This window comes from Pseudophryne corroboree, chromosome 7, assembly GCF_028390025.1.
Source record: "Pseudophryne corroboree isolate aPseCor3 chromosome 7, aPseCor3.hap2, whole genome shotgun sequence".
NCBI lineage: Eukaryota > Metazoa > Chordata > Amphibia > Anura > Myobatrachidae > Pseudophryne > Pseudophryne corroboree.
Genome location: NC_086450.1, coordinates 270,771,635 through 270,793,181, shown reverse-complemented (window position 1 = coordinate 270,793,181; position 21,547 = coordinate 270,771,635). Strand labels below are relative to the sequence as shown.

The 21,547-nt window shown below is 44.6% G+C and overlaps 1 protein-coding gene across 1 annotated transcript in view; it reads right to left on the bottom strand.

Annotated features, from left to right (window-relative positions):
* Positions 1 to 21,547, bottom strand: part of DNAH7 (dynein axonemal heavy chain 7) — a 1,092,938-nt gene that overhangs the window by 68,709 nt on the left and 1,002,682 nt on the right. The window contains exon 60 of the mRNA XM_063934143.1: positions 9,506 to 9,736. Coding sequence (XP_063790213.1) covers positions 9,506 to 9,736 — 231 coding nt within the window. The remainder of the gene's footprint in view (positions 1 to 9,505; positions 9,737 to 21,547) is intronic.

The following is a 21,547-nucleotide window of genomic DNA, read 5'->3' as shown; positions in this document are numbered from 1 at the left end:
GAAGTTTTCCACATAATTGTAAACCGTTGGGAATTACCAAAGGTGGACATGATGGCGTCCCGTCTGAACAAAAAACGGGACAGGTATTGCGCCAGGTTAAGAGACCCTCAGGCAATAGCTGTGGACGTTCTGGTAACACCGTGGGTGTACCAGTCGGTGTATGTGTTCCATCCTCTGCTTTTCATACCTAAGGTACTGAGAATTATAAGACGTAGAGGAGTAAGAACTATACTCATGGCTCCGGATTGGCCAAGAAGGACTTGGTACCCGGAACTTCAAGAGATGCTCACAGAGGACTTATGGCCTCTGCCGCTAAGAAGGGTCTTGTTTCAGCAAGTACCATGTCTGTTCCAAGACTTACCGCAGCTGCGTTTGACGGCATGGCGGTGGAACGCCGGATCCTAAGGGAAAAGGCATTCAGGAAGAGGTCATTCCTACCCTGGTCAAAGCCAGAAAGGAGGTGACCGCACAACATTATCACCACATGTGGCGAAAATATGTTGCGTGGTGTGAGGCCAGGAAGGCCCCACGAAGAAATTTCAACTCGGTCGATTCCTGCATTTCTTGCAAACAGGAGTGTCTATGGGCCTCAAATTGGGGTCCATTAAGGTTCAAATTTCGGCCCTGTCGATTTTTCTTCCAGAAAGAATTGGCTTCAGTTCCTGAAGTCCAGAAGTTTGTCAAGGGAGTATTGCATATACAACCCCCTTTTGTGCCTCCAGTGGCACTGTGGGATCTCAGCGTAGTTCTGGGATTCCTCAAAACACATTGGTTTAAAACCAGTCAAATCTGTGGATTTGAAGCATCTCACATGAAAAGTGAACATGCTCTTGGACCTGGCCTGGACCAGGCGAGTGTCAAATTGGTGGTTTTTTTTTCTCAAAAAAGCCCATATCTGTTTGTCCATTCGGACAGGGCAGAGCTGCGGACTCGTCCCCAGTTCTCTCCCTAAGGTGGTGTCAGTGTTTCACCTGAACCAGCTTATTGTGGTGTCTTGCGCCTACTAGGGACTTGGAGGACTCCAAGTTGCTAGATGTGGTCAGGGCCCTGAAAATATAGGTTCCAGGACGGCTGGAGTCAGGAAAACTGACTTGCTGTTATCCTGTATGCACCCAACAAACTGGGTGCTCTTGCTTTTAAGCAGACTTTTGCTAGTTGGATGTGTAATACACTTCAGCTTGCACATTCTGTGGCAGGCCTGCCACAGCCAAAATATGTAAATGCCCATTCCACAAGGAAGGTGGGCTCATCTTGGGCGGCTGCCCGAGGGGTCTCGGCTTTACAACTTTGCCGAGCGGCTATTTAGTCAGGGGCAAAACACGTTTGTAAAATCCTACAAATTTGATACCCTGGCTAAGGAGGACCTGGAGTTCTCTCATTCGGTGCTGCAGAGTCATCCGCACTCTCCCGCCCGTTTGGGAGCTTTGGTATAATCCCCATGGTCCTTTCAGGAACCCCAGCATCCACTAGGACGATAGAGAAAATAAGAATTTACTTACCGATAATTCTATTTCTCGGAGTCCGTAGTGGATGCTGGGCGCCCATCCCAAGTGCGGATTATCTGCATTACTTGTACATAGTTACAAAAATCGGGTTATTATTGTTGTGAGCCATCTTTTCAGAGGCTCCGCTGTTATCATACTGTTAACTGGGTTCAGATCACAGGTTGTACAGTGTGATTGGTGTGGCTGGTATGAGTCTTACCCGGGATTCATAAATCCTTCCTTATTGTGTACGCTCGTCCGGGCACAGTACCTAACTGAGGCTTGGAGGAGGGTCATAGGGGGAGGAGCCAGTGCACACCACCTGATCCTAAAGCTTTACTTTTTGTGCCCTGTCTCCTGCGGAGCCGCTATTCCCCATGGTCCTTTCAGGAACCCCAGCATCCACTACGGACTCCGAGAAATAGAATTATCGGTAAGTAAATTCTTATTATTGACTACTTGAACCTGAAATAACCTAAAATGACTACATAATATGGGATCTCTTGTTTTCCATATGTCTTTATAGAACGTAAACACATGCAAGCTGTTGAAGTCTATTGAATGGGACTCCATGAGACTTTTACCGTTATGTTTGCACTTATTTTGGTTTACATATGAAATGTGCTATGATTTAAACTTGGTTTACAAGACATGCATCTGCTTTAAATGATTAGTTCTATAGTTTAACTGGGAAGAGGAAGGGCATGGATGTTTTACCAACAGAATATTATGTTTACTAGGCATACTTTATTTCAATCAAATATTTTTTTTCTTTACTTAAATGATGTTGTTAATAGCCATGATACTTAACCTCATTTATACTTTGATCACTGTGATTCCTACCATCTTACATCACTATACAGTAGAACGTGAACATTGGGGTATATTCAGTGGCGTAAGTTCGCCCCAGTCGCCCGGAGGCATGATAAAATGCTGGTGCCCCCCCCTATACATATAGGAATATATATATATATATATATATATATATATATATATAAAATGAAGAAGTGGCACTCACGGGACTTGATTGATAAAAATAAGACTCAGGACACGGCGGTCTCAGATGAAAGATCTTTCAGCTGAGACCGCCGTGTCCTGAGTCTTATTTTTATCAATCAAGTCCCGTGAGTGCCACTTCATTGATTTAGCTACAAGGTCCCACAAACCTGTTAGGAGGCACCTGGGCATTAACTGGAGGAGGAGAGAGTGCCGGCACTTTTATATATATATATATATATATATATATATATATATATACACACACACACACACCATATGTAGATATCTGGTACTTGGGGTGAACAGTAGCAGCGTACTCACAATAGTACTTTCACAATAGTAGTATAGATACGGGATGCGGTCAAGATGCCGCCGGCCGGAATCCCGGCGGTCGAAATACCGACGCCGGAATCCCAACCGCCACAATCCCGACATATTCTCCCTTCGTGGATGTCCACGACACCCATAGAGGGAGAATATAATAGTGTGCCGAGCGTAGCGAGCCCGCAAGGGGCTGCGTTCCGCTCGCCACCCCTGTCGGGATTGTGTGGTCGGGATTCCGGCGTCGGTATTTCGACCGCCGGGATTCCGGCCGGCGGCATTTAGTACTGATCCCATAGATACACATACCTCTTTCACTTACACAAACCTCTTTCAATTAAACAGACACACACATGCCTCTTTCAATTACACACACACACACATGCATCTTTCACTTACACACACACGCCTTTCACTTACACACACGCATCTTTCACTTACACACACATGCATGTCTTTTACTTACACACACTTACATGCCTCTCACGTAAACCCACACTCACATGCCTCTTTCACTTACACACATATGCATCTTTCAATTACACACACACAATTACACACACACGCCTTTTTCAATTACACACACACACACAATTACACACACACATGCCTCTTTCACTTAAACAGACACACCCATGCCACTTTAAATTACACACACACAATTACACACACACACACACACACACATACCACGCCTCATTCAATTACACACACACACTCACATGCCTTTCACTTACACACTCACATGCCTTTCACTTACATACACACACGCCTATTTCAATTACACACAAACACAGTTACACACCCACAATTACACACACATGCCTCTTTCAATTAAACAGACACACACATGCCTCTTTCAACTACACACACAATTACACACACACACACACACCACGCCTCATTTAATTACACACACAATTACACACACACACAATTACACACACACCTCATTTAATTACACACACAATTACACACACACACACAATTACACACACCACGCCTCATTTAATTACACACACACACACACACACACACACGTCTTTTTCACTTAAACACACAACTTTCGTTAAAACACACAGACACACACACACCTCCCTTAAAATTATCAACACACATAAACAGTCAGTGTTGCCAATATTTATTAAAGATACCCCCAGTAATCAACCCCATACACACACATACACCACACACACCACACATACACAGTGCAGCAGCATGAGGCAGGTGGTGCCAGTGCCTACCTTCGGCTAGCAGCAGGATGGAGGAAGAGAGAGCTATAGACGGCCAGCTCTTCTGGAAGTGCCTGTGATCAGCTGTGCGCTGGAGCTCCCCCTAGCTGCAGCCAGCTGCCAGCTCGTCTCTGTGGATACGAGGAGGCAGCTGCTGCAGCCGTGTCACGACACTGACACCGATCCTCCATCCACATTTGGCAGAGCGGCGATTGATTGTCGGGCAGTGGGAGGCAATGGAGGACAGGTGCCCCCTTGAGGTCAGGAGCCCGGCGGCAGCCGACTCCACTGCCTCCCACAGTTCCGCCACTGGGTATATTTAAAAAGCTGAGATGGTGTTTTTTCTTCAAAGTGTCATCTCGGGAATTTTCTAAACTCAAATCTCGGCAGTGATGAGGGCATTCGTATTTTTTTGGAAGTCAAAGAAAAAAAATACGAATGAATACACCATCGGTCAAATACGACTGTTTTTTGATAGAACTCGGTAATTTACTAAAAAGTGTATTTCACGAACACTGCCGGCAATAGCCAAACACTGCCGTGAAAAAATACAAATCGTAAAAAAAAGCAGATTTAAAACAGACCTGCTTTTTTTTACCGTGTTCTGATAGGCATGCACGGATCCATGAGATCCGTGCATGTTTATCAGTGGGAAGGGGTGGGAAAGTGTTAAATTGTCAGGAAAAAAATGCGTGGGGTCTCCCCTCCTAAGCAAAATCAGCCGCGGGCTCTTTGAGCCGGACCTGGTTGAAAAAATATGGGGAAAAATGACAGGGGTTCCCCCATATTTAATCAACCAGCACCGGGCTCTGCGCCTGGTCCTGGTTCCAAAAATACGGGGGACAAAAAGCGTAGGGGTCCTCCGTATTTTTGAAACCAGCACCGGGCTCCACTAGCCAGGTACATAATGCCACAGCCGGGGGACACTTTTATACTGGTCCCGGCGGCCCTGGCATTATATACCCAACTAGTCACCCCTGGCCGGGGTAACCTGGAGTGGGAACCCCTTAAATCAAGGGGTCCCCCCCCTCCAGCCACCCAAGGGCCAGGGGTGAAGTCCGAGGCTGTCCCCCCATCCAAGGGCGGCGGATGGGGGGCTGATAGCCTTTTGAAAAAAATGTGAATATTGTTTTTAGTAGCAGTACTATAAGTCCCAGCAAGCCTCCCCCGCAAGCTGGTACTTGGAGAACCACAAGTACCAGCATGCGGTGGAGATCCGGGCCCGCTGGTACCTGTAGTAGTACTACTAAAAAAATAACCCCCAAAAAAACAGGACACACACACCGTGACAGTATAAGTTTATTACATACATGCACACCTCCAAACATACATACTTACCTATGTTCACACGAGGCTCGGTCCTCTTCTCCATGTAGAATCCTAGGGGTACCTGTGAAAAAAAATTATACTCACATAATCCAGTGTACCTTCTGTTCTTTGTATAATCCACGTACTTGGCAAAACAAAAAAACGGAAACCCGACCACGCACTGAAAGGGGCCCCATGTTTACACATGGGATCCCTTTCTCCGACTGCCAGGACCCCCCCTGACTACTGTCAAAGAGGGTCCCTTCTGCCAATCTGGGAGCGCCACATCGTGGCACCCTCCTGATTGGCTGTGTGCTCCTGTAGTGTCTGTGAGGCAGCACACGGCAGAGATACAATGTAGCGCCTATGCGCTCCATTGTATCCAATGGTGGGAACTTTGTGGTCAAAATGCTATCAGCCCCCCATCCGCCGCCCTTGGATGGGGGGGGGACAGCCTCGGGCTTCACCCCTGGCCCTTGGGTGGCTGGAGGGGGGACCCCATGATTTAAGGGGTTCCCACTCCTCCAGGGTACCCCGGCCAGGGGTGACTAGTTGGGTATGTAATGCCAGGGCCGCCGGGACCAGTATAAAAGTGTCCCCCGGCTGTGGCATTATGTACCTGGCTAGTGGAGCCCGGTGCTGGTTTCAAAAATACGGGGGACCCCTACGCTTTTTGTCCCCCGTATTTTTGGAACCAGGACCAGGCGCAGAGCCCGGTGCTGGTTGATTAAATATGGGGGAACCCCTGTCATTTTTTTCCTATATTTTGTCAACCAGGACCGGCTCAAAGAGCCCGAGGCTGGTTTAGCTTAGGGGGGGACCCCACGCATTTTTTTAAAAGATTTGTAACAATGTTATTTTTTTTACGAAAGGTGCACAATGAAGCCCTGCATGGATCTCACAGATCCGTCCGAGATTCATTGTGTTAATGTCAGCAGTGTTTTACTATTCACTCCCGTAAAACACTGCCAAAAAATATGAATGACATCGACATCGGAAAACACGAAAATGCAGAATGCGACAGCTTAGTAAATTAGTCGTAATAAATTCAAAAACTTGCAAATTTACACTTGCAATGTCATTCGTGTTTGAACTTTAACCTCATTCTGAAAAATACGAATTTTAGTAAATATACCCCATTGTGTCTCCACAGTCCACAGGTCCATAAAGTCAATATTTGAGTCAAATAAGTCACTATATACAGATGGTGCCACGCTAATCGCGCGTCAGTCTGTGCCGGAGCACCTATCGCAGGGTCTGGGATGCCTCACACGCACGCGCCCCATTCACTGCAATGGGTGCCTCTCTATGCACTCCTATAGTGTGGCTAGGCGCCAGGGACGTCCAGTCAGGGGAGGCAGGGCCTCACCTGTCATGCTCCCTATCATACTCAGAGTTCTCACTATAAAAATTATTGGGATAACACAAAGAAGATATTTATAACTCATAAGCATCTTCTTTGTATTAATGCAATCATTTTTATAGATAAAACTGGCCAGATTTGTAGGGCTCCTGGAACTGCAGGCAGAGATAGAGATGAGGCAGCGGCAGCTCAGCCTCATCTAATACAGTCAGGCACTGTCTGTGCAGTGGGGCGGGGCTACACAGCGGCCAATCAGACCGCATAGAACAGGGTAATGGGAGGCATGCCTCACAGTTGGGGCGTTCTTGAGCTCTGATGGACAGCTCGGATTGGTCATGTGACCAATCCAGGAAGTGCAGGGAGATCGGAGCTGAGCAGTGTGGGAGGGGAGGAGGGAAAACGAGGACCAGAAGTGCCAGCAGCAGCCACCCGGGTGTGCACGGTGACTGGGGTAAGTAACAGCCAGTGTGGGGACAGGACTCTGCATGTGTGTGTGTGTGTGTGTGTGTGTGTGTGTCATCTGTAGTGAGTGTGGGGACAGGCGTGTGTGGCATCTGTAGTGAGTGTGGGGACAGGTGTGTGGGCATCAGTAGTGAGTGCGGGGGCAGGTGTGTGTGTGTCATCTGCAGTGAGTGTGGAGAGGCGTATGTGGCATCTGCAGTGAGTGTGGGGCAGGTGTGTGTGTGGCATCTGCAGTGAGTGTGGGGACAGGTGTGTGTGTGTCATCTGTAGTGAGTGTCGGGAGAGTCGTGTGTGGCATCTGCAGTGAGTGTGGGGACAGGCGTGTGTGGCATCTGCAGTGAGTGTGGGGACAGGCGTGTGTGGCATCTGCAGTGAGTGTGGGGACAGGTGTGTGTGGCATCTGTAGTGAGTGTGGGGACAGGTGTGTGTGTGTCATCAGTAGTGAGTGTGGGGAGAGGTGTGTGTGTCATCTGTAGTGAGTGTGGGAACAGGCGTGTGTGTCATCTGTAGTGAGTGTGGGAACAGGTGTGTGTGTCATCTGTAGTGAGTGTAGGGACAGGTGTGTGTGGCATCTGCAGTGAGTGTGGGGACAGGTGTGTGTGTGGCATCTGCAGTGAGTGTGGTGACAGGTGTGTGTGTGGCATCTGCAATGAGTGTGGGGACAGGTGTGTGTGGCATCTGCAGTGAGTGTGGTGACAGGTGTGTGTGGCATCTGCAATGAGTGTGGGGACAGGTGTGTGTGGCATCTGCAATGAGTGTGGGGACAGGTGTGTGTGGCATCTGCAGTGAGTGTGGAGACAGACGTGTGTGACATCTGTAGTGAGTGTGGGTACAGGTGTGTGTGTGTGTGTGTGTGTGTGTGTGTGTGTGTGTGTGTGTGTGTATGGCATATGTAGTGAGTGCGGGGACAGGACTCTGTGTGGCTACAGTAGTGACACGTAGTGTACATATATGTACCTGCACTCCCTCCCCAGGTGCTGCTGACTGTATCACTGATGACTGTATTGCCCTGTGTAACCTACTTCACCAGGCCAGCGGTGATCTGCAGGTGAAGGTGCAATGGGGGGCACCACACCCATAAGTTAGTATGCACCAGTTTACTCACAAAACTAGGGTGATGGCTATGACCTGGCTATTACTGTATGTATGTTTTCCTGATGTTTGCATGGATGAGTGCAGAGACATAAGACATTGTGTAGGGGGTGACACAGGCTCCCGTGACTGTGACCCAACACCATTTGTGCCTCCCCAGCCTCTGACCTCACCGTACGTCACTGCTAGGCGCCAGATCGCCTAGTCATGCCGGCAGTGCATGTTTGCGATGGAGCCACATCACAATTGCAAAAACACGATATCCAATTAGTGGCAAAAAGTTATCAGTGAAAAGTCTCCATAGGTTTTATCGCAAATTTGCTTTCGCCATCTTGAGCAGGTGATAAGTAGTGCAAAATCCCTATTTCAAAGTAAAGATATGGGGATTTGGTTTAGAAACCATGGGACACCCCCTAAATGCCTAATTAGGCACTTACACATTTGTAATTATTTTTAATTGGCCAATAATGACGTCATTTTTGGGGTACAAGGTATGAGACAGGTAAATTGGGGTGCTTTATGAGTGGGACAAGTGTTTTTAGGCTTGCAAGGTGGGAGCAGTCAGGTGTTTGTTTCTACTTTTTTTTAAATGCCTATAAATGACCCAAATATATTCTCATACCCATTTTTATGTACCCATAATTTAATGAGAGCATGTATTTTGAAGAAAAAAATAGTTTGCTCATTTACATTTTTTTAAAAAACTGCATATAACAGCTATTTGACCCAATTTAAGCACACCAAATAGTTTTATTATGGCTACTTATAGACATTAAAAATGTTTTCCTATATTAGTTTGGCATTTTTTTTGGGGGGGGGGGGGGGGGGTACAGGCAGATTTCCCATTTTCTCTTATACTTTATCTCTGGTTTTGCAGACTAGATTTATTGTGCAAATCCAGTTTTTCAGATTTTGGAATAGGATAAGTGTGAAAAACGGGAGCGTGCATACCCCAATAAGCCATTTTCACAGCAACTTTCATGCGATCGGTGCAAAAACTTGACCTTCAATAATGACTGCATTTTTGTGGCTAATAGGATACCCCCCTTAATAGTCTCTGTAAAGTGCTGAGGAATATGTCTGCTCTATATAAATAACTGGTAATAAATAAATGTTTACTAAATTAGTTTTACTAAGATTCACAGTACAATAAATTATTGGAGGAGTCTTGTGAAAACATCATTGGGAAGTGACGCCAGGTTAGCAAAGGACTAAAATACTACAATATGGTAGCAGGCACATACCTTTATTGCCTTCTGTATGTTGATACAGGAATCTCTTATGGTGGAAAGTAATTTGTTAAAGCGACCCATTTCTTGGACCAATACAGTATTCATACTTTGAGCATAAGTGGTTGGATATTTTCTCATTGCTGCTTCCGTGTCAAAGTTCATGGGAAGTTTGCTCAAGATGTCAGCTGATACCTCATATACGGTTTCATCTGCCGATTTCCCTGCACCTCCTGAAGTCCGTGACTGCATACGGTATAAGCAATATTATCAGTGTCTATTAACATGTACATTTATAGGAATTATTCAGCCTTTTCTGATGCACCCGGGATTGTTACAGATAAGGAAATATTATGTAATTATTAATGTAATAAGGGTCTCTTTCTGACAGATATCTTAAGTGAAAAACTTGTAGTGCTATGGTTGGCTATGGATCTAAATTGTATAAGAAGTATCTTTATGCATGTATTATATGTACCCTATGAATTCTGAAGTTAGGGAGGGGGATTATTAAATAAGAAGTAAGAATAAGATAAAAATGTATCTTGATCAATTATGTAATGTATAAAAAGTGTCACTTGTGCAATTATATTGGGACCAAACTAAGGTGCATAGGCCAAACATCAAAAATTATAAACAGGACTAGTCACAAACACCAAACATATATTTAAAACACCCCATAAATATGTATCAAAAAAACAAATAAAAAGCAAACAAAACAAATACAAAGAACAGTGATCCAAAATAATATTCATGACAATGCATCCACTAGGAACGACAGACAGCCCTGGAGCATGATCATCAGTTCCTAGTGAGCGGCCTTAGTAATGCCTCATGTTCCTAGTGTAAGATGCAATCTCATAGATACTGTAGATGTGCTTTACTTATGGTAAGTAGAAAACCAGTTCCCTATTACAGCAAAGGTTTCACATGTTATTCTTTTACTATGGGGGTTATTCTATAAACGTAAAATAAGGCTAAAATAGAGTTGACATACTCTGTAAAAATGAAGTATTTGTACATTTCATAGATTCTCTTGTTTACCTGTTTATAACAGATAGTGGTATTGGCAGTGCTGCTCATTCATGTGGACAGGAAGTTCGCAGAAAAGGATCAATGACAACACTTTGAATATTGTTCTGCCTCATCAGGACCGAGGAGAGCATTGCTGAACACTTCTGGATGGGTGTGGTTCGTTTTATCGACAGTATCTAGGTCGGCAATGTTTAGGTCGACCACTATAGGTCGACAGTCACTAGGTCGACATGGATGGAAGGTCGACAGGGTTTCTAGGTCGACATGTGCTAGGTCGACAGGTCTAAAGGTCGACATGAGGATTTTTTTTTGTGTCGTTTTCTTCGTAAAGTGACCGGGATCCCAAATTAGTGCACCGCGTCCCCTCGCATGGCTCGCTTCGCTCGCCATGCTTCGGGCATGGTGCCTTCGCTTCGCTCGGCACACTTTACCGTTCCAATCGTAGTCCGCGTGGATCGTAAGTGTGAAAAAAAATTAAAAAAAATGTGAAAAACTCATGTCGACCTTTAGACCTGTCGACCTAGCACATGTCGACCTAGAAACCCCGTCGACCTTCCATCCATGTCGACCTAGTGACTGTCGACCTATAGTGGTCAACCTAAATATTGTCGACCTAGACACTGTCGATCTTCAGACCGGATCCGCTTCTGGATACGTGCTGAGCGGCTAGCAACACTTAGCCCCAGCTATATATTTCTTATTATAAATCAGTAGTATTGATTAACTTATTGAAATCTAAATAAAATTAAAATTTCAGTTTACAGTAGATTTCAGTAAGTGAAATAATTAAACTGAAGAATAATTGTTACTGCGTTATCCTTTAGCAGCAAATAATAAATTAGGCAACAATCAATCTACATATAAAAGGCCTGATTCAGAGTTTTGAGTAAAGCAGAAAAGAGCAAGTAACTGCATCTGGAACAAACCGTGTTGCAATGCAAGGGGTATAAATACATTTATTTTTTTGCATGCAGGGTACATATTGAATGCTTTTGCATCTAGCCTACAAATGCTGGCAGCTTTATTATTACACTGCAATGTAGATTTGAGTTTGGACACACCCCTGTCACATCTAACTCTCTCTGCACGTTACATATGCCCCACCTGCAGTACAACATGGTTTTGCCAAGGTGTACAGTTACTTCCTATTTTCTTCTTTACTGTACTTCCACCTCACAATAAGGCTCATAATGTAGTAAAATTAATTTCAACATATTTTATTAAAAAACATTTTTTCAGATAAATTGTAGCATAAAGTGCCTTTCATGTTTACACCTGTAAACAATCAGGGCTTTCCATAGTTCTCCTCCGCAAACAATAAGAGTGCATGCTGTATGCAATTGATTCGCATTGAGAGTTGACTCAAACATAGGAGGGATCCAGCTAGGAGCAATGAGTTCGCACCCGCCAGTAAGTGCGGTTGTATGCTACGCTTACGGCACCGCCGTACATGCAGATTTTTGTTTGCAGCCCTAAAAATGTGTGAGTCAGCACTAGAAGAGGCTGCAAGGGGGGCAAGTTCAGGACCATTTCCAGCATTTCCACGCCATCACAATGGTAACTCGCACCCCCTGCAAGCTGCTCACACCTAATTAGATTCCCACCCTAGTGTTATGTATGGGTCCCCACTTTGTATGCTTTATACATTGCATAGTGCTAAATCAATTTATCTGAAAAGTGAAAGGTTATAATGTGTCATAGAAAAAGCTTCATTTTTACAAAGTATTTTACTTAGAACTATATATCATTTTAAGACTTGATTATATTAATTTTATTTTAGACAATTTTAGCCTTATCCACTTACAGAGAGAATAACCTGTCCTGACACCATACACCACACCACAGATCTATAACCAGGAACCACATCCAGTGTATGTAATGAAGTAATCCACCTTTTAAGTTAAAGATAAAACATAATTTTATTACTATTGTGTCAAGAGGTAGCTACACAATGACCTTTTCCTTAGCCGGGGTTTTCCACTTCATTAGCAGAAAAATGCTGTCAAGAAAATTCTTTCAATACATTGTAATCTTAATGTTACTGAACATTGCAACAGTATTGTATTTAAAATGGTCAGTTTTGATTAAAGTAGTTGATTGTAGCATTGTTACTATTTTGTTCCATTCCTCTTCTTTTATTCTGTTGCTTTTTATCATAATCAGGTATTTCTATTCAGAAGAAAATGCTTTCCATCCAAGAGAACAGACTTCTGGCAGGTGTTAGATTCCATGTATAACTCACTAGGCTAGACCCAGTTTCTGCTGACTGACCATATTCAGCCACAAGCCCATTTTCCATTTTGTAAGTTCTGGACATTACTAAATAGTTTAGTAATGCCACTTTCACAAAATCCTATCTTTTCCCCTTCATCTGGGTGCCAGGTCATTTCACCGTTCCAGCCTTACCCCCTCCATTCACACAGTAAAGCAAATTACTGGATGAAGCAGTTCTACCCAGTAATTTGCAGATAAACCCAGGTAATTCTCCTGTGTGAAAGGGTCAACCTGAGTTGCAATTGCCGGGTCTTCGACCCTGGTAAAATGCAGGGTCGAAGTCCCTGGGATTTTCGACCTGGGTTAACCCTTTCATACAGAAAAAGGGACCTGTGATCTGCAAATTACTGGGTAAAAGTGCTTTACCCAGTAATTTTGGTTTTCTGTATGAAAGGGGTATTAGTGCTATAGATGTAGATTCAATGAAACAGAAATGTTTGAAATATTTTTAAGGTAATTTTCATCTTCAAGCTATTTACAAGGAAAAATATGTAATTAAATTGCCACAGTAGACTGACATCAACAATGACATCTGATGCTGTACAGAGGTATTTGAATAAATGTTCTGATAAGGAATAAATCGGCTACGACCCCTTAACCATCGCAATACTTAACCACTCACACAATTATGATTGGAGGTAATACTCCATATAATACAAATATTGCACGCCATAAGGGCGTGCAAGTGTTAAGGGTGCGTAGACCCTTACGACGGTGTGAAGAGCACCCGTAGGGCGCGATGAATCAGCTAATGTATAGATAACAGGTAGAAAGTTTGTTTCCAGGGTTTTTTTAATACCATGTAATGTCTCTAAAACTAAATGACTTTGTGCATGCATCTTTCACAGCAACTTAATAGGAAAGATCTTCCATGCCACATACTCAGAATCTTCAGAGTGCTGAACTCAGAGAAAAAGTGCACAATGGAACATGTCGGTGTGGAAACTTGTGTCTACATCTGCTTACATAAAGTATCTATGAGACAGCACATTGCTCCATCTGCAAACTGTTCAACAATTCATGTTTTATACAGGAGAAAGTCACTTGTATAATACTGTATAGTTTCAGTAATACAGGAATAAGAAGGGTTGGTGCTACAATGCCAGTAGTGACAGAACAGCCCAGAATGCTGCAGTCTAGTTTGTGAACTAAACTATGTTGTTCAATTAGGACACTCTCCTAATGTTGTGGCAGCTGTCTTTCTACGAGTATGGCAATAACACTGTATTAAATGGAAGTTCTATTTTCACACAGACATACAGTGTAAAATAAAAGTCAGCTACTAAGAAACTGTAAATAGTGCTCTGGTGTAAACAAAAGCTGCTATTTACTGTCTAAGGGTTTCTTCATTAAATATACATCATTTTCATATTCTGTATTGATTGTCACTAAAACCTATGATTGAGTTATGTTTCTGTATTTATTAAAGGAGTTTGCCACTTAAGCTCAAATACCTTTTATCATTGAAAGGGAAAACAGTTGATAAGAAAGTAGATCACATGGGATAGCGAATTCTCATTTTATAACCTATTAAAATAATTAACAATCCAAAAGTGCTTAATTGCATAAATTTGACAATAGGCCTACAGTATATCCTGCATATATACAAATGAAATATTACTTTTCTTATGATTGTTTGTTAATGATAAAAAAGACAGGGCCTTACACCTGTCAGACTCAAATCCTACTGAAGGTGTCTTAAAGCAAGCTCAGGAGGGACAGAGACCTCCCGTGCAGCAGGAGACCAATTGCAGAAAAATGCCACTTAGGGTTTTCCTTCCACCCTGGGCTGGCAAACCTGCAGGGACACCAGCCAAGGCATGGTAATGGCAGCAAGAACAGGAGGGTTTTGCATGTTGGGAGGAAGGAGGCCGTTTTTTTTTTAGCCCTTTCTGTTATTGAATATATTTACAGATAAATTCCTAAGAAGATAGAAACCTCTTGACACAATAATGTAAACGGGAAACTTATGAAGGAAAATATCCCAAAGCTATATAAAGATTTATACATCACCGATAAATGTTACTTACATTGCTATCAGTCTGAGGAAAAGCAAAATAAGCAATAGGTTATTTTCAAAATTAAACAATCTCAGCTACTTTAAAAACGATTATTACATGTGATTTGGTATATAATAGATGTTACACTCATACAAAGATTGCTTTGATTGAGAAATAGAAACAATTCACTTCTGTTTTACAAGTAGGCCATGTGCTTGTTATGTTTCCTATGACCTAATTAGGTCAAAGTTAATATCCCACTATAAAATTCTAATTATTTTTTATTAGTAAATCTAATTCATGAAGGATGTACTAAAATGTTTCAATTATGATTAGGGATATATTCATTTATTAATTTGTAGGTATATGGTGACCTGTGCGCTTGGAGGATTCAGTTAAGCATGCCACGCTAAATAGCAACTTTCACTCGTAATATAATATTCAGCCTCATTTAGAAATAGTAGCTACGCCACCTGGACAAAGCATTTTATTATACAAGGGGGTAAGTAATGCATTTTGTGTTCTGCATACAGAAATATTCTGCACTGCTTGCTTGTGCATGTAGTGTATATATATATATATATATATATATATATATATATATACTGCTCAAAAAAATAAAGGGAACACTAAAACAACACAATGAAACTCCAAGTCAATCACATTTCTGTGAAATCAAACTGTCCACTTAGGAAGCAACACTGATTGACAATCAATTTCACATGCTGTTGTGCAAATGGAATAGACAACAGGTGGGAATTATAGGCAATTAGCAAGACACCCCCAATAAAGGAGTTGTTCTGCAGGTGGTGACCACAGACCACTTCTCAGCTCCTATGCTTTCTGGCTGATGTTTTGGTCACTTTTGAAAGCTGGCGGTGCTTTCACTCTAGTGGTAGCATGAGACGGAGTCTACAACCCACACAAGTGGCTCAGGTAGTGCAGTTCATCCAGTATGGCACATCAATGTGAGCTGTGGCAAGAAGGTTTGCTGTGTCTGTCAGCGTAGTGTCCAGAGCATGGAGGCACTACCAGGAGACAGGCCAGTACATCAGGAGACGTGGAGGAGGCCGTAGGAGGGCAACAACCCAGCAGCAGGACCGCTACCTCTGCCTTTGTGCAAGGAGGAATAGGAGGAGCACTGCCAGAACCCTGCAAAATGACATCCAGCAAGCCACAAATGTGCATGTGTCTACTCAAACGATCAGAAACAGACTCCATGAGGGTGGTATGAGGGTCCGACGCCCACAGGTGGGGGTTGTGCTTACAGCCCAACACTGTGCAGGACGTTTGGAATTTGCCAGAGAACACCAAGATTGGCAAATTTGCCATTGGCGCCCTGTGCTCTTCACAGATGAAAGCAGGTTCTCATTGAGCACATGTGACAGACGTGACAGAGTCTGGAGACGCCAAGGAGAACGTTCTGCTGCCTGCAACATCCTCCAGCATGACCGGTTTGGCAGTGGGTCAGTAATGGTGTGGGATGGCATTTCTTTGGGGGGCCGCACAGCCCTCCATGTGCTCGCCAGAGGTAGCCTGACTGCCATTAGGTACCGAGGTGAGATCCTCAGACCCTTTGTGAGACCATATGCTGGTGCGGTTGGCCCTGGGTTCCTCCTAATGCAAGACAATGCTAGACCTCATGTGGCTGGAGTGTGTCAGCAGTTCCTGCAAGACGAAGGCATTGATGCTATGGACTGGCCCGCCCGTTCCCCAGACCTGAATCCAATTGAGCACATCTGGGACATCATGTCTCACTCCATCCACCAACGCCACGTTGCACCACAGACTGTCCAGGAGTTGGCGGATGCTTTAGTCCAGGTCTGGGAGGAGATCCCTCAGGAGACCATCCACCACCTCATCAGGAGCATGCCAAGACGTTGTAGGGAGGTCATACAGGCACGTGGAGGCCACACACACTACTGAGCCTCATTTTGACTTGTTTTAAGGACATTACATCAAAGTTGGATCAGCCTGTAGTGTGTTTTTCCACTTTAATTTTGAGTGTGACACCAAATCCAGACCTCCATGGGTTAATAAATTTGATTTCCATTGATAATTTTTGTGTGATTTTGTTGCCAGCACATTCAACTATGTAAAGAACAAAGTATTTAATAAGAATATTTCAGTCATTCAGATCTAGGATGTGTTATTTTAGTGTTCCCTTTATTTTTTTGAGCAGTGTATATATATACTACATGCACAAGCATACATACAGATGGTATGCGGTTAAGTGACCGCCAGTCACAATACCGACGCTGGGATCCCAAATCCTGAATAGCCCGACCAACAGGGACTATTCCCATTCGTGGGTGTCCACGACACCCATAGAGTGGGAAGATAACGCAGCGAGCCCGCAAGGGGCTTCGATGCGCCCCCTTCCCCTCCCCCCCTTCCCCTCCGGCCATCTAACAGCCGGGATCCCAGCATCAGTATGGTGACCGGCGGTCTCCTGATCACCAGTCAGCCGAACCTAATCCAAAGATGAGCCATAAAAGTCAGCATGTCTTTTATGGCTGTCTTGAGAAAGGCCCGCTAGGTAGAAACGTCGACACTTTGTTGGTGACTTTGATGTGACAATTAAACTGCGTTATGCTTTTTGGACTGGTGAGTGCCCTCTGTTAGGATCTTTGGATCTTATACAAACCTGGTATATGTGAAGCCTTTTAGGCTATCTTGAGGAGCACCCCGCTGTTGACAAAGTATTCAAGATGGGAGTGCGGACAGTTTATCTGATATATATATATATATATATATATATATGTATATAGACACTCACTTTTTCCCCTGATGAAAACCATTGTGAGTTGAAACGGCTGTCGGGCTGTAGCACCAGGATCATATCCCGATGGATGGCTTGTAAGGAATAAACCCCTTTTTTTTTTTTCATCAATAATGTGAGTGCTGGTCTTTTTTCTTTTGGGAAAAAGTGAGTGTCTATATCAATTGCCAGGACCCTGCACCACCATTTCATCTATATATATTTATGTTACTGAGTGCTGTCATTTTGTTATGCCTTATATATAATAAGATTTTACTTACCGATAAATCTATTTCTCATAGTCCGTAGTGGATGCTGGGGACTCCGTCAGGACCATGGGGAATAGCGGCTCCGCAGGAGACAGGGCACAAAAGCAAGCTTTTAGGATCACATGGTGTGTACTGGCTCCTCCCCCTATGACCCTCCTCCAAGCCTCAGTTAGGTACTGTGCCCGGACGAGCGTACACAATAAGGAAGGATCTTGAATCCCGGGTAAGACTCATACCAGCCACACCAATCACACCGTACAACTTGTGATTTGAACCCAGTTAACAGTATGATAACAATGAAGTAGCCTCTAAAAAAGATGGCTCACAACAATAATAACCCGATTTTTTGTAACAATAACTATGTACAAGTAATGCAGACAATCCGCACTTGGGATGGGCGCCCAGCATCCACTACGGACTATGAGAAATAGATTTATCGGTAAGTAAAATCTTATTTTCTCTAACGTCCTAGTGGATGCTGGGGACTCCGTCAGGACCATGGGGATTATACCAAAGCTCCCAAACGGGCGGGAGAGTGCGGATGACTCTGCAGCACCGAATGAGAGAACTCCAGGTCCTCCTCAGCCAGGGTATCAAATTTGTAGAATTTTGCAAACGTGTTTGCCCCTGACCAAGTAGCTGCTCGGCAAAGTTGTAAAGCCGAGACCCCTCGGGCAGCCGCCCAAGATGAGCCCACCTTACTTGTGGAGTGGGCATTTACAGATTTTGGCTGTGGCAGGCCTGCCACAGAATGTGCAAGCTGAATTGTACTACAAATCCAACGAGCAATAGTCTGCTTAGAAGCAGGAGCACCCAGCTTTTTGGGTGCCTACAATATAAACAGCAAGTCAGACTTTCTGACTCCAGCCGTCCTGGAATTATATATATATATATATATATATATATATTTTCAGGGCCCTGACAACGTCTAGCAACTTGGAGTCCTCCAAGTCCCTAGTAGCCGCAGGCACCACAATAGGTTGTTTCAGGTGAAACGCTGACACCACCTTAGGAAGAAACTGGGGACGAGTCCGCAGTTCTGCCCTGTCCGAATGGAAAATCAAATATGGGCTTTTGTAAGACAAAGCCGCCAATTTTGACAATCGCCTGGCCGAGGCCAGGGCCAACAGCATGGTCACTTTCCATGTGAGATATTTCAAATCCACAGATTTGAGTGGTTCAAACCAATATGATTTGAGGAATCCCAACACTACGTTGAGATCCCACGGTGCCACTGGAGGCACACAAGGGCTGTATATGCAATACTCCCTTGACAAACGTCTGGACTTCAGGAACTGAAGCCAATTCTTTCTGGAAGAAAATCTATAGGGCCGAAACTTGAACCTTAATGGACCCCAATTTGAGGCTCATAGACACTCCTGTTTGCAGGAAGTGCAGAAATCGACCTAGTTGAAATTTTTTCGTGGGGCCTTCCTGGCCTCACCCACGCAACATATTTTTACCACCTGTGGTGATAACGTTGTGCGGTCACCTCCTTCCTGGCTTTGACCAGGGTAGGTATGACCTCTTCCGGAATGCCTTTTCCCTTAGGATCCGGCGTTCAAACCGCCATGCCGTCAAACGCAGTCGCGGTAAGTCTTGGAACAGACAAGGTCCCTGCTGGAGCAGGTCCTTTCTTAAAGGCCGATGCCACGGTTCCTCTTGGAACAGACATGGTACTTGCTGAAAGCAAATCCCTTCTTAGCTCCCGAGGCCATTAGTCCTCTGTGAGCATCTCTTGAAGTTCCGGTTACCAAGTCCCTCTTGGCCAATCCGGAGCCACGAGTATAGTTCTTACTCCTCTATGTCTTATAATTCTCAATACCTTGGTTATGAGAAGCAGAGGAGGGAACACATACACCGACTGTTACACCCACGGTGTTACCAGGACGTCCACAGCTATCGCCTGAAGGTCTCGTGACCTGGCGCAATACCTGTCCCATTTTTTGTTCGGGCGGGACGCCATCATGTCCACCTTTGGTCTTTCCCAACGGTTCACAATCATGCGGAAAACTTCCCGATGAAGTTCCCACTCTCCCGGGTGGAGGTCGTGCCTGCTGAGGAAGTCTGCTTCCCAGTCGTCCACTCCCGGAATGAACACTGCTGACAGTGCTATCACATGATTTTCCGCCTAGCGAAAAATCCTTGCAGTTTTGCCACTGCCCTCCTGCTTCTTGTGCCGCCCTTTCTGTTTACGTGGGCGACTGCCGTGATGTTATCCCACTGGATCAATACCGGCTGACCTTGAAGCAGAGGTCTTGCTAAGCTTAGAGCATTATAAATTTGCTCTTAGCTCCAGTATATTTATGTGGAGAGAATTCTCCAGACTTGATCACACTCCTTGTGTGACTGCTCCCCAGCCTCTCAGGCTGGCCTCCGTGGTCACCAGCATCCAATCCTGAATGCCGAATCTGCGGCCCTCTAGAAGATGAGCACTCTGTAATCACCACAGGAGAGACACCCTTGTCCTTGGATATAGGGTTATCCGCTGATGCATCTGAAGATGCGATCCGGACCATTTGTCCAGCAGATCTCACTGAAGAGTTCTTGCGTGAAATCTGCCGAATGGAAGCGCTTCGTAATAAGCCACCATTTTTACCAGGACTCTTGTGCAATGATGCACTGACACTTTTCCTGGTTTTAGGAGGATCCCGATTAGCTCGGATAACTCCCTGGCTTTCTCCTCTGGGAGAAACACCTTTTCCTGGACTGTGTCCAGAATCATCCCTAGGACCAGCAGACGTGTCGTCGGAACAACTGCGGTTTTGGAATATTTAGAATCCACCCGTGCTGTCGTAGAACTACTTGAGATAGTGCTACTCCGACCTCCAACTGTTCTCTGGACCTTGTTCTTATCAGGAGGTCGTCCATTTTCTTTGAAGACGAATCCTCCTTTCGGTCATTACCTTGGTAAGGACCCGGGGTGCCTTGGACAATCCAACGGCATCGTCTTGAAACTGATAGTGACAGTTCTGTACCACGAACCTGAGGTACCCTTGGTGAGAAAAGGCAAATTTTGGGACATGGAGGTAAGCATCCCTGATGTCCCGGGACACCATATAGTCCCCTTGTTCTTTGCTATCACTGCTCTGAGTGACTCCATCTGGATTTGAACCCTTGCAAGTGTTCAAATTTTTCAGATTTAGAATAGGTCTCACCTAGCCTTCAGTACCACCATATAGTGTGGAGTAATACCCCTTTCCTTGTTGTCGGAGGGGTAATTTTATTATCACCTGCTGGGAATACAGCTTGTGAGTTGTTTTCAATACTGCCTCCCTGTCGGAGGGAGACATTGGTACAGCAGACTACAGGAACCTGCGAGGGGGGAAACCTCTCGACATTCCAATCTGTACCCCTTGGATACTACTTGTAGGATCCAGGGGTCCTGTACGGTCCCAGCGTCATGCTGAGAACTTGGTAGAAGCGGTGGAGGGCTTCTGTTCCTGGGAATGGGCTGCCTGCTGCAGTCTTCTTCCCTTTCCTCTATCCCTGGGCAGATATGACTCTTATAGGGACGAAAGGACTGAGGCTGAAAAGACGGTGTCTTTTTCTGCAGAGATGTGACTTAGGGTAAAAAACGGTGGATTTTCCAGCAGTTGCCCTGGCCACCAGGTCCCATGGACCGACCCCAAATAACTCCTCCCCTTTATACGGCAATACATCTTTGTGCCGTTTGGAATCTGCATCACCTGACCACTGTCGTGTCCATAAACATCTT